Below are 14,250 nucleotides of genomic sequence, written 5' to 3' on the forward strand. Positions count from 1 at the left end.
TTAAAGCATCGAGTTCCGGTTTTGTGATCACTAGCCTTGTGTCGTTTTCCAGTCGGCACTGTGTTGTCAGCCAGACATGACATGCATTTTATATGAAGAATACTCCCAAGACCGTATTTAGTTTCTGATGATATGTTTGTAAGCGACAACTGTCCCGCGCACTTGTAGCATTTTTTCAAGCCGTCTATTAAAATCTTTAATTCAACAACTCGTCTTCCTTCCAAGTTACACTCGCCTATCTTACGAATCTGTAAGAGGTTCTGCATCCATTTCTTTGTGTTTTCTTTGGTAATTTGACTTTCTATTTTTCTTGCGAATAATCATGTCTTCTGCTTAGTTGCATCGATCTTCTGCATTTGCATTTTATATGACGTTGTTTCCGGTTTTATTGAGCACGGTTTCGACAAAAACGCGCACTTGCTAACACAGATTGCACGTATCAGACTTTTGATCAGAAGGTCGGGGGTTTAATCCCCACTCGCAGCATCATTTGATGAGAGTACTGGTTATCATCCAGGAATGTTAAATGGTTATGATTTCATGTATATGATATATATCTTAAAAAAGTTATGTAACATTTTTATGTATAGGTGATGATCGCAAATTATAATAAATCTTACCTTTACCAAAACGCATGCACGTGTATGTGCATAATCGCTTTCATTCATGCAACATATAAAATTAATCAATCATTAATGCAAATCTATCAAAAACACATTTTGTTTTAGAAAATCATATTTCCGTTGCATTTGCTAATTGCTATTTTAACATTTCTTTCTTGGTTATTGGACAACATACCGGCCTTTTTGCATTCAATTTTCAAAATATCAAAATTTAACGCCAGCATTACAACAACGTACATCAAAACAACGTTGATGTCAGCAACGTTAAAGCAAACATTTCTGAACGCATTGTTTTTAATTGTTTGCTTAATTAGCCCGAAAACACATAAATATATTTTATTACATAACACGAAAGGCTGAATATCAGGCTATAAAATGATAGAAACAAATAAAGTAAGTGCCGTGCATTTAAGGAAGTTATTTTCACTTCAAGGCCAGTCGTTGAACGTAAATATACGTGCATAATTATCTAATGACATTACTGTATCGTCCTAGTCCCTAAAATCGCGACCAACCTTGATTCGCGGCCATCTTTGTTTTTAACTGATTATCACGTGAAATGAACGTATCTGCAAAGCTATGACGTCATTTTAGGCCAACCTTAAAAAATTTCTTGTTTGGAGTAACCCTACCCAGATTTTTTAAGGTGGGTAGGTAGGTAGGGTTTTTTTTTTGTTTTTTTGTTTGTTTTTTTCTCCAACGACAACTGGATCTTGTGTACAGTACATTCACTACATAACACTAGTTATTCAAGGCATTGTAATAAACTTTTGAACAACAAACATCTTAACTTCTGATTGGTTACTACTAGATGGGTCTTCAATGTCAATTGTTACATATTTTAAAGTTTTATCAAAGTCAATTAAGACTGAAATCCTGTCATATGAATGTGGACTAAATTTTTCTGTTGCAGTCTCTGAGGGCTTTGACGAGACCGTTATTTTTGACATTTTTTCGAAGTTGTCGTAGTAGCTCTCCGGGATTGTTTCATCATTCTCCATTAAAATATCAAATACATCGTACCATGTGTAGTCGACATTGAATTTTCTTACAAAGTTGTTTTTAATTTTTTTATTTAAGTAATTTATTGTCACACAAAACGTAATTTCGTTTGGTTCATGTTCGACAAACTTGCAGTCAGCCATGTTTTCGAAACGCTCATTGCGATCAGCGATAAAAACCGAAGCTCTACGAGTGTGTCTACAAATCGAAAAGAACCGAAACAGAAGAAAAGAGCAGAAACAGAAAATAGTAGCGGAAAGGCGTTGAAATAAAAAATTCGCGGATCAAAATGCAAAAAAAAAATTTGAGTCGGCAACGATTTTTATGGGTCGGTCGCGTTACTCCAAACAAGAAATTTTTTATTTTAGGCCTTAATTTTAGATATATATAACTGCATTAAGGCATCTTTACAGCAACACAAACGGCTGATCAGTAACGCAAAACATATCAAAAACGTAAAAAAGGGGTATCGCGTTAGATAGCATCATTTTGCACTAACCGACAACGCCGACATAAGTCATTTTGGGCAAAAATGAGGAAAACATGCCTGACACATTATTCTGGCCAAATTTCAAAGAATTTAAAAAAGATATTTCATTTTGAACGTCAATTTTGACGGAACAACGTACCCGACCATCTTAATCCTTCGTGACGCCTTAAACTTTTTGAGATGCGCTCCTTTTGAATTCTGCCAACTTCAGTACAAAAAGTAGTGTATTTTCGCGATCGAATCTTGATTTTTGAATTTCTCCGCGTGCCTTATTTTGTTTTTAAAATCAAATTATATCCGTACACTTTGCAAAATTGCTGTTTATTTTATTTTAAGCTGATCATGGAAGGTGATTTGGTGGCTGGTGACTTCAATGCCTACAGACTCCGAGATTCGAGCAACACTCGGTCTGACAACGTGAATAGTGTAGTGCGAGTGACGTCACTGGTCTGTGAGGAAGAGTATAAAATCCGGCCCTATAAGGTCTCTACAAAGGCATAAGTAAGAAATACACGGCCCTAAGGTCTAACTTTTTTAATTCTTTACCAATTTCATAAAGTTTGGTATTGTTGGAAAGAAGAAACAACCAGCTTTCAGAAAATGTTTATGGTTTTTAATTTCTTACATGGTAAGTTATGCGAATATTGTCTTAAATTCGTCGTTGAAAATCGCGTTATATCGCACAGTGGCGATGGTATGAAAAACACGGCCCTAGGGTCTAACTTTTTTTATTCTTTATTAATTTCATGAAATTTGATATCGTTGTAAAGAAGAAACAACCACCTTTCAGAAGATGTTTTTGGTTTTTAATTATACGCGTAAAAACGCATGCTAATGTCATCTAAAAGTCATCGTTGAAAATCGCGTAATATCGCACAGGAGCGCAGGTATGGAAAACACGGCCCTAGGGTCTAAATTTTTTAATTCTTAATTAATTTAATAAAACTTGGCATCGTTGTAAAGAAGAAACAACCACCTTTCAGAAATGATTATTCAGCCGCTCATAAATTTTCAGACTTGGTTTGATTTAGAGTGCCGCGAGGCAAAATCGTTGTAAAAAAATGCTTTATATGTGAAAATAATGACATACTGAGCGATTCTCATTTTTGATTTAACAAGCTATACAATGATATTGTTTATTTATCAATGATATTGTTTAAGTTGTAACCGTACAATCACTGTCGTGACCACTAATCATCTGCATTTCTATAATGTATCTAAATAACTAGATAAACAGCTTCTTATATCTATTACTATCAATATTGTTATACGTGAACATTCTCCATATTTCTTGAGTTATCTTGACTTGTTATTGATATTGGCTACCTTGTAACGATGATCACACGCATGAATATTTTGTTTAATTGTATATATTTGTTTGACGAGATGCTTTGTTGCATAAGTCGAAATAAACTTCTGTTCTGTTAAACCCAAACTCTGTTCATTTGAAAAGTTTTCATGTTGTGTTTAAAAATAGAGTGCTCGATGTATTTAAACTATCATGGTTTGAAAACAACAGTAATACCCTATGTACTTATAAATACCTTAAGGAACACTTTGAAATTGAATTTTATCCAGATGTTTTATCAAATAAATTAAGAATGGCTTTGTCTAAGCTAAGATTGTCGTCACATAAATTACATATTGAAACAGGATGATATGGCCGTAATAGAATTGAAAGGGCTGATCGTAATTGTATTTTGTGTTACTCTAACGATATAGAAGACGAATACCACTTTGTCATAATATGCCCTGTGTGTATCAATATCAGAAAGAAGTTCATAATAACAATCTCTGTTAGAAACCCAAGTATGTACAAATTAGATGAAATAATGAAATCGCAAAATATAGTCGAAATAAGAAATCTAAGCAAATACCAAGCATTTCTTTTAAGAAGTTCTGTGATCAATAATACGATCTAGTCTATAGACTATATGTTCACGACAATAAACTACTTTGTCTGTCTGTCTGTCTGTCAGTGTGTCTGATGATTGTGTTGTTGTTCAACAGGAGATTGTCCTTGTCCTCGGTACGAACGATGTTTTCTCGGCTCCTCCATCGGCAATCGTGGAGAAGATCGTAGACCTGTGCCAGGAGTTCCACGAGTGTTCACCGAGGTTAGAATTAGAAATAAAAGTACAATAAGGAGAGAAATAAGAACTTTTATATGACATTGTATTATCACAAGTCGCTTTTTTTAAATTTATGTTTTCCCTTATGAAGAGCGTGTTTTTATGGTCATCAGAGTGGTGTGATTTATTAAACATTAAAGGCCTAGTTTAAGCCTTCTATAAGTAACCCCTATCCCTAAATCCGTGTACATTTGAGAGTCCAGCTGTGCATTAAATTAGGCAATATGGACTTTACCGAAAGTTAATACACCAATAACTTTATCTGATCGAGTGAAGCGCTACTGTAAATGGGCGTGTCTAAGCGCATTAGGACAGCCAATAGCTATACTTCCGACTTTTAGGGGTCAGCCAATCAGTAGACGGCGGTAAAAGTTTTCACCTATAATGATTATAATGCTCAGTGTCAACAATGTATTACAAACGATTATATATACAGCAAAGTCATCTATGTAATTAATTAATTGATAGGTAAATGTTGACAGATTTATTGTGATCTTTAATCGTCTCATAAGGTAGAAACCATGGTTTCTGCACCCTTCTTTATCCCTCATAAGAACCTTTGTTTTCGACATTTCTTCATATTTTTGTTAAGACCCGGTCACACCGCAAGAACTTTGCTGGAGCGGTGAAAAATAAATCACCGCTCGTTACCGTTCACCAGAAGTTGGCCCCCGTTAAGGCAACGCCGTATACGCTCGGCCACCGCTTATGGTCCTTCCTACCGCTCCGAAAGTTTTGAGCTGCACAAAATATTGCGAACGGTGAGGAGCGGGCAATTTTCCGCCCCGACAAAGTTCACCACCGCTCCAACAACGCCCAGTCAAAGTTTGGCACCGCTAGACGCAAGTTCGTGGACGCTTGGGTCCGCTAGGCCAACGCAGAAATCTTGAACGCTGGACCAACGCTGCTTCGCCAGCTTTGCCCGGGCGGTGATTAAATTTAAACGTTGAGCAAACTTTGGTGGAGCGGTTTTAAGCATTTTTACAAGCGGACACGGGATTGCTGGAACGGTTTCGGGCGTTGAAGCAGCGATCCATTGCGGTGATGAACTTTGGTTTGGCGTTGGTATGGAGGTGTCGGAGCGGGACCAGAATAAACCAACGCTCGCTACCGCTCGCTACCGCTCGCTACCGTTAAGCCAACGCTATAGCAACGCCGGCTTCAGCGGTGCACCGCTAAGGCAACGCCCTTGCTTTCGATTTTTTTCCCCATTTTGTGCGCGGTGACGAGCGTTGTCGAAATTCGGTCCCCTCTCCCTACCGTTCAAGAAACGCTCCAACAAAGTTCGGGCGGTGTGACCGAGCCTTTATATATAAGAACAAATGTATTAATTTTGGCAAGTCTTATAGGTGTGTTAGCATATCTGCGCGTCTCGATTCCAAATACCTTGTGCATTTTTATGAAACTAAATTTTAACTCGTAGGTTTAATAACAGTTCTTTTTAATCAATATGTAAAATGACCTGCACATTAAATAAATGCACCAACATCTTCTATAACAGTTTTATCAAGAGAATGTTGCTTTATATACTCTCTTTTAATTCGTTCAAAAGAAAGACTGTGCGCTTTATGGTTTTTGTGTATATATTTATAATATGTAATTAAGTTGTTAAAATCATACCTGACTTACAATTAATGCTAGCTTTTGTTTTTACTTCGCATTTAATTGGGAAATAAATGTATACATGCCGCAACTCATTTAGCACATACTATCATTGGTACAAATATATGATCGATATTTTCTTAATAAAAAATATTATTATTATTATTATTATTATTATTATTATTATTATTATTATTATTATTATTGTTTGCTTTCTTCGGCAGGTCCTCGGCGTGATCTCCTGAGTCGTGATGGTCTCCATCTAAGCTATGACGGCACTGAGACGATGGAAAGTGCGATCGAGAACGCTGTCAATACGGCTCTGACCCTGCGTACCGGTGCTCCTCCATCCACGGCTCTGTCCCCGCGTACCGGTGCTCCTCCTACCACGGCTCTGTCCCCGCGTACCGGTGCTCCTCCTACCACGGCTCTGTCCCCGCGTACCGGTGCTCCACCTACCACAGCTCTGTCCCCGCGTACCGGTGCTCCACCTACCACGGCTCTGTCCCCGCGTACCGGTGCTCCACCTACCACGGCTCAGACCCCGCGTACCGGTGCTCCACCTACCACGGCTCTGTCCCCGCGTACCGGTGCACCTCCTACCACGACTCTGTCCCCGCGTACCGGTGCTCCTCCTACCACGGCTCTGTCCCCGCGTACCGGTGCTCCTCCTACCACGGCTCTGTCCCCGCGTACCGGTGCTTCTCCTACCACGGCTCTGTCCCCGCGTACCGGTGCTCCTCCTACCACGGCTCTGTCCCCGCGTACCGGTGCTCCTTCTACCACGGCTCAGACCCCGCGTACCGGTGCTCCTTCTACCACGGCTCTGTCCCCGCGTACCGGTGCACCTCCATCCACGACTCTGGCTCCGCGACCTGGTGCTCCTCCTACCACGGCTCTCATTTTAATGACTGCGGAGTGTTTGCTATTGCCTTTGCAACTGAACTTGTTTTAAAAAACTTTGAAATAGATGTATCAAATTTGCGATTTGTTCAGTGATGAGAAGCCATCTTCTTCGCTGCATTAGTAAAGGTCAAATGGAATGTTTCAAAATAAATAAAATGCCCAAAATGCCTCAACAAGAATCTAAAACAACCATTCTCAAATTATATTGCTCATGTAAAATGCCGGACGTTATAGACGATATGATCAAATGTGAACATAAACAATGTAGGATCAAGTGGTACCACCAAAGCTGTACTGACAATGTAGAATGTTCAGACAAGTGGCTGTGTAGACAGTGTTCATGGTAATGATTGAATGGATTCGGTAAATTTATCAATGTTTTATGCGTGTATAATTTTGACAAACTGAGTTATTGTTGTTTTTGTTGTTGTTGCTGTTTTTTCATAATCCAGAACCGACCAATTAGGGCCGTTTTTTCTATAAAGCAGCACCATAGTTCCTGTACATTATGTGCGATTTCAAGACTAGTTCAGTATTATTAAACAGGATAGAAATTTCATACAAATTTTTTGTCTTGCAAACTGGAGGTCTTTTTACGTTACACGTTCGTTTAATTACTAAATTGTTAAATAATAAAATCATTTAATCCATAGGGCCCTGTTGTTCGCACCTGCGTCCCTTTGCAGTACAGCGCAAATAGCTAAGGCAACTTTTATTTCAAATTGTCATGCTAGAAAATTAATTACAAAAACATTTTCTGAAACCTGCTTGTTTCTTCTTTTCAATCATATTCAATTATATTAAATTGATGAAGATTTAAATTATTTAGACCCTAGGACCGTGTTTTCCAAAATATGCGCCTCAGTGCGATACAACGCGATTTTCAACTATGATTTCAAGATAATATTACCATCAATAATCCCGTTAGGATTTAAAATCCAAAAACATTTTCTGAAAGCAGAATGTTTCTTCTTTCCAACGATTCCAACTTTTATTAAATTGGTTAAGAAATAAATTATTTAGACCCTACGGCCGTATTTTTCCATACCTGCGCCTCTGTTCGAAATAACGCGATTTTCAACGATGACTTTTAGATGACATTAGCATGCGTTTTTATGCACAGAATTTAAAACCAAAAACATTTTCTGAAAGGTGGTTGTTTCTTCTTTACAAAGATATCAAATATTATGAAATTAAATAAGAATTAAAAAAGTTAGACCCTAGGGCCGTGTTTTCTTTACCTGCGCCGCTGTGCGATATTACGCGATTTTCAACGATGACTTTTAGATGACATAAGCATACGTTTTTATGCACAGAATTATAAACCAAAAACATTTTCTGAAAGGTGGTTGTTTCTTCTTTACAACGATATCAAAGTTCATGAAATTAATTAAGAATTACAAAAGTTAGACCCTAGGGCCGTGTTTTCCATACCTGCGCCACTGTGCGATATTACGTGATTTTCAACGAATACTGTAATGTTGTCAGTGTAATGTATATAACAGACCCAAAACGGGATGGTTTAATATAGCTTTATTACATTCATACTCATACGCACACGATCTTGAATCTAATCAATAACTGAACTATCGACATACATGCAACTGTTAGCCAGAGGCGGGCTTATCATACACAGAGGCGGGTTTACCAATAGTGGGCTCTGATTGGCCACTACATCCCTCCTTTACATGGATTTGATTTTACTTATATGAAAAAAAGATCAATAAATCATATAAACATATTTTCATGAATTATTCATAAAACATTGTATTATTTCTTTTTAACAGAAACTATCATTTTCTTAAATATCATTGCAATAATCAAATCACTTGCAACCATGTATTAAAATAAACAAGATTATTGTCTGTCTATAAATTAACCTCTGACCCTTTTTCCTCACAAATTTAGAAAATGTCAGGTAATAAAACTGTCTAATAGCACACACATTATAGATCATTAAGAACAAGAATTAAGTTCGAATGTTAGATAATCTGGCTTGTCTTTATAACATTAAGATGATATCGTGTAAATGGTTTGACCGGGAACAGATTTCCCAGCAAATGTCCGTTTAATTATCATGATGTGGTTGTAAATCAGTTTCGGATCTCTGCAATGTTTTGGTCCATTGGACGCTCCCAGAATTTTGAAGTTAATTGTTATTACTCCCCTGAAATGGTTAACACACTTCACGGATTGAGTTTATTAGCATTTTGCATGGGAATAGTTGTGTGTGTGTTTTTTGCTATTAACACTCTATTGTTATCTAGAAACTCATTTATACTATGCAGGCATTATTATGGCCTGGATAAGAAAATCACACAATTAACACTCATTCAATCACGATAACGTATCGGCATCTGACGATGTCTGTTTGGTCGCCGTTGTTCGTTTTCGTTGTTTTGCTGCTCACGCGGTCCTGAACGCTGTTTATGTTGTTGGCTGTGTGTGGGCGGTACAGGTACCAACTTAAAGTGTGCGGCGTCGCGTGTCATTTCACGGCCATCATAGCGTACTGTGACCATGGATCCCTTTCGTCTGACGACGTATCCCCATTTATGACTGAATGGCGTTGTTAATTTATTTTGTTTGGGTTGTTTAACAAGGACCGGATCGCCTGGCTGTAATGTACACGGTTTTGCCTTCCGTTTCTCATCGGCATACTTTTTGTTCTTTTGCTTTGATTTAGTATCCCATCCTCGTCGCATCCCTTTTTCGTACATATATATCATTTCTCGGCACGATAAATGTTGGAAGCTTTGTCTTCATTTTGCGATTGAACATTATTTCAAATGGCGAAAGTCCTGTGCTTGGATGTGGGGTTGATCTGTAATTCATTAGAAAAATAGTAAGTTCAGATTTAAAGTTCTTTCCAGACGCTGTAGCAGTTTTCATTGTTTTTACTAGTGGCTTCATAAATGCTTCTACCAATCCGTTGGCTTGTGAGGCTAGAGGGGTCACTTTCCGGTGTTTGAACCCGATACTGTTTGCAAATTGCGTAAATTCATGGCTATTGAACGGCGCTCCGTTGTCGGATTTTACCACACTTGGAATTGAGAACATTCCAAAAATTCTTTCAAGGTGCGATATGACATTTTGTGCAGTCAGGCTTGTTAACTTTTCAACTAATGGGTATCTACTGTAGTCACAGATAACTACCATAAAATATTCTCCTGTGGGAAACGGCCCACAAAAATCAACTGACACTTCATCCCACGGTTTCTTTGGTAATGGGCTTGGCTTGATCGGTTCTACTGTCGTTTGTGGTGATGCGGACATGCATGGTATGCAATTTTTGCATTGTTCGTCGACTAGTTTGTCCAGATAGGGGAACCAGCAGGTTTCTCGTAAGAGCGCTTTTGTTCTGTTTCTCCCTTGGTGACCTTCGTGTGCTAGGCTAATTACTTTTGATTGCAGGCTGTTTGGGATACACAGCTTGATTCCTCGTAGGAGAACGTTTCCATGCTCTGTTGACAGGACGGTCAGTTCGTCTGCAAGTTGCTGATAACAGTTATAGCTGCCATCACCGGCGCATGTTTGCTTAATCCACGTGTTGTTTTGAAGCGCGGATATTATGCATGTCAACACACAATCTTTGGCTGTGGCACTTGCCACGTCTTGGAGATTTAATGACTTGGGCACTGCGGCATTGGCAATAAAATTCACATATTCCTCAGCTATGTTTTCGTGTGAGTAATTATTTATTGGATGTCGGGAACAGTAATCTGCTATCATTTTATTTCCAGGCATGTGCTTGACTGTAAAATTGTAGGTGGTAAGTCTCAATCGCCATCGTTCAAGTCTAGCTGACTGTATTTGTTTAGAGTTTGTGCATATTGAGAGCAGGGGTCTGCAGTCGGTTACTAGCTGGAATGCCTTTCCATACAAGTAAATGTGAAAATGTTTGCAGCCCCAAACACATGCAAGCATTTCTCGTTCTGTTTGGCTGTAACGCTTTTCCACTGGCGTCAATGATCGGCTTCCATATGCGATAACTTTGTTTTCTTGTATTAATATCCCTGATATTCCCTCGGGGCTTGCATCTACCCATAGTTCTGTGTGTTTTTTCGGGTCAAAATAGCTCATCACTGTATCGCTGCATAGCGCTTGTTTCAGCTGGTCGAAAGCAGTCTGCTGCTGATTTGTCCATTTAAAATCGCTGCTATCTTTCAATAAATCACGCAGGGGTGCCGTAATTGTAGAGTACTTGTCAATGAACTTTGAGAGGTAATTGGTCATACCTAAGAATGACCTTAATTCACCTGTAGTCTTCGGCTCGGCTATATTTTGAACTGCTGTGATTTTGGCCGGATCGGGACTTATGCCTTTGTCCGAAAAAACAAAGCCATAGAATTTGACAGAGGTTTTACCAAATTCGCACTTCTGCTTGTTGAGTGTGAGATTTTTGTCTTGCATTCGTTGCAGTACGGCTACGAGTCTCCGATCATGTTCGTCACGGTTTGGTGCGTGTATTATAATGTCATCCGATATGTTCAATGTTCCCTCGAGACCTGTAAGCACTTGTCGTATTTCATTCTGGAATATTTCTGGCGCTACGCTTACACCGAAATTCAGTCGTTTGTACCTGTATAATCCGACATGCGATGCAAACACTGTCATGTTGCGTGACTCCTCGGACAGCTCAAGCTGGTGAAATCCTTTATTAAAATCCACTTTGGAGAACACCTTTGATCCGTTTAATTCCAGGATTATGTCATCAGTTGTAGGCACTACATGACGCTCGCGTTTCAATGCTTGATTTGCTTTTCTCATATCTACACAAAGCCTTATTTGGTCTGGAGCGTTTGGCTTTGGTGCTACAACAATGTTCGAAACCCAAGGTGTCGGCCCGTCCACCTTTTCAATGACATCTTGCTGTTCTAGTCGTATTATTTCCTGTTCCACTTTTTCTCGCACGTGGAATGGAATTCTTCTAGCTGGTTTTGCTATAGGCACGACGTTTTCGTCAACATGGAACTTGATTTGTTTGTCTTTTAATTTGCCTAGTCCAGTGAACACGGACTGATATTTGTCACATAATTCCTCGTATTTGTTACTGTTCACTGAGTTTATTACTGGCACAATACCGAGTTCAACAGATGTCTGGTAACTGATTAATGTCACTGATGATCCCTGAACAACGTGAAATTCTGCTGCTGTCACTTTTGATTTAGTTTCCACTGTAAATGTATATTTGCCTTTTATGGTTAACGGTTTATTTTGTGCAAATGCGAACACTTCTATGTTTGTTTTCTTCAGCATTGGCCTTGGTTTCATTTTGTTAACAACATCTTGGCTGATTATGTTTATTGAACTTCCGGTATCAATTAGAGTTTTCGTTTGAACACCATTTATGCTTAATATTATCTTTGGTACTTTGTTATCTGTCAAAACGTTGACTCCAAATAATGTGTCTGTATCCGACACCGAATGCTCCTTTTGTGCCTCATTTTCCACCTGGTCAATTCCATGAACCTGTGCCTTACGCGTTCGTTTTCTGCATACGCCAATAAAGTGGTTTGGTTTACGACAATAATTACATGTCGCTCCGTAGGCTGGGCACTTGGTCTGATGTGGATATATGCCGCCACAGTTTCTGCACGTTTGTCTTGATTGTGACTGTTGTTGACGTTTTCTTTGTGCTGAGGGTGGATAGCTATAATTTGCATGTTGCGATTTTGTGTGTTGCGGTGTGACTTTAATTTTGTTTACGTCGCTGTATTGCGGTTCCATTGCTTTGGCTTGTCTGTCCGCAATTTCCATTGTTCTTCCCATTGTTAAAATATCTTTAAGCGGCTTGTCTTCTTCCAGACATTTAAGTCGTAGTTTCTTTGACACGCAGCCTTGGATGATTTGGCTCTTTATTTCACCGTCTTTGTCCGAAAATTCACAATTGTCTGCCTTGTGGCGGAGGCGAGTTGCAAATTGGTCTATTGTTTCGGCGTGATGTTGTTTTAGGTTCCTAAATTCGAACCGCTCGAACTCTCTGTTTTTCTTCGGTTGGAAATAGCCTGTTAACCCTTGCTTGACGTCATCGTAGTTTGAATCGCTGTCTCCAAGATTCAATGTTTCGTATATTTCGAATACTTCATCTCCGGCATAGTGAAGTAATAGCGCTTTCCTCCGTTTTTTGGAGTCAATGCTAAGTCCTGTGAACAAATTTTCCAACTTTGTCACGTATTTAGTCCATCTTGTGCCAAGGGATGTTTCCTCCCCGTACACATCAAATTTCGGGAACGGCGCTAATCCAGCCATTGTGCGTTAATCCTGACACTGACGTATTTCATATGTTAATCTACTAGCACTTTAATCCTCAATCCTCGTCGCCAATGTAATGTTGTCAGTGTAATGTATATAACAGACCCAAAACGGGATGGTTTAATATAGCTTTATTACATTCATACTCATACGCACACGATCTTGAATCTAATCAATAACTGAACTATCGACATACATGCAACTGTTAGCCAGAGGCGGGCTTATCATACACAGAGGCGGGTTTACCAATAGTGGGCTCTGATTGGCCACTACAAATACTTTGAGGCAATATTCGCATAAGTTACCACGTCAGAACTTAAAAACCAAAAACATTTTTCGAAACCTGGCTGTTTCTTCTTTCCAACAATACCAAACTTTATTAATTTGGTTAAGAATTAAAAAAGTTAGACCCTAGGGCCGTGTTTTTCTTACCTGTCTCTCAGTTGAGGCGCTATAGGGCCGGATTTTATACATACCCGTCTGTGAGCACATTTCTGTTGGAGAAGCAGGACGTACTAAATAACTGCTTAATAAAAAGACCTCACGTGTTTATCCCTAAGACTAAATAAAAGGTAAGCTAGGTTTGGTCTGAATAAATAATAGGGAATACTTTAATGGTGGTATCGGTGTTTTATTAAGCCGTTCCAGTGCAATTGTTGCTGAAATTCTGCAACTTTTGTTGGCAAATTTTCCTCGAGAATTTTCCCGCGTGTTTAGTCCCCTTTAATCATTTCCAAAGTAGGCATTCCACAGGGGTCTGTTCTGAGCCCAACTCTCTGCAACCAGACACAAGGGACAGCATGGACGGAGTGACTGGACATCATACAGAATTTGCAGATGATGCCAGCATTTGGAACCGTGACAAGTCAATTGAAAATGCATGTTGAAAAAACAAATAAAGATCTTCATAAGATTAATATATGGTGTATGGTGCATAGCCTCTGAAAAAACTAATGCAATCCTATTCAAAACTGACATTGAACCCTTTAAGAAGTTGGTTTATAATAATATTCCCATTGAGCTGATTCAAAACAAAAAATTGCTAGGGGTAACCATAGACAACAACTTGTCATTCAACACCCACATTCATGAGAAGTCAATGGCTGGCTACAGGGCACTTAAAGGACTTGATTGTTTCACAAGTAAATACAGCGGTTGCACACAGACTACATATATGAAACTCTTCAAAGCATTGGTCTTGCCAATTTTGGTCTTTGGCTTACCTGTACTGGTCACTCAA

General features: G+C 39.0%; 2 protein-coding genes across 2 annotated transcripts; one reads left to right on the plus strand and one right to left on the minus strand.

The window, feature by feature from the left end:
* The first annotated feature begins 2,457 nt into the window (after positions 1–2,457).
* Positions 2,458–6,804, plus strand: LOC128240438 (melanoma-associated antigen E1-like). The gene is made up of 4 exons (XM_052957077.1): positions 2,458–2,562; positions 4,126–4,232; positions 5,236–5,414; positions 6,074–6,804. Exons 1-4 carry the CDS (start codon positions 2,458–2,460, stop codon positions 6,802–6,804), a joined length of 1,122 nt encoding a protein of 373 aa, XP_052813037.1.
* A 2,633-nt stretch (positions 6,805–9,437) lies between these two features.
* LOC128240439 (uncharacterized protein K02A2.6-like) lies at positions 9,438–13,007 on the minus strand. Its single transcript, XM_052957078.1, has one exon. The coding sequence runs from the start codon at positions 13,005–13,007 to the stop codon at positions 9,438–9,440; it is 3,570 nt and encodes a 1,189-aa protein (XP_052813038.1).
* Between the last annotated feature and the right edge of the window lie 1,243 nt (positions 13,008–14,250).

This window comes from Mya arenaria, chromosome 7 (assembly GCF_026914265.1).
Source record: "Mya arenaria isolate MELC-2E11 chromosome 7, ASM2691426v1".
In the NCBI taxonomy this organism is placed as follows: Eukaryota; Metazoa; Mollusca; class Bivalvia; order Myida; family Myidae; genus Mya; species Mya arenaria.

Bases quoted from the DNA above. Each gene is read 5' to 3' on its own strand.
- LOC128240438 (XM_052957077.1), top strand. From the start codon at position 2,458: ATGGAAGGTGATTTGGTGGCTGGTGACTTCAATGCCTACAGACTCCGA. The intron at 2,563-4,125 runs GTCTGTGAGGAA...GTTGTTCAACAG, and splicing joins TAGTGCGAGTGACGTCACTG to GAGATTGTCCTTGTCCTCGG. The intron at 4,233-5,235 runs GTTAGAATTAGA...CATTTTTACAAG, and splicing joins TTCCACGAGTGTTCACCGAG to CGGACACGGGATTGCTGGAA.
- LOC128240439 (XM_052957078.1), bottom strand. From the start codon at position 13,007: ATGGCTGGATTAGCGCCGTTCCCGAAATTTGATGTGTACGGGGAGGAA.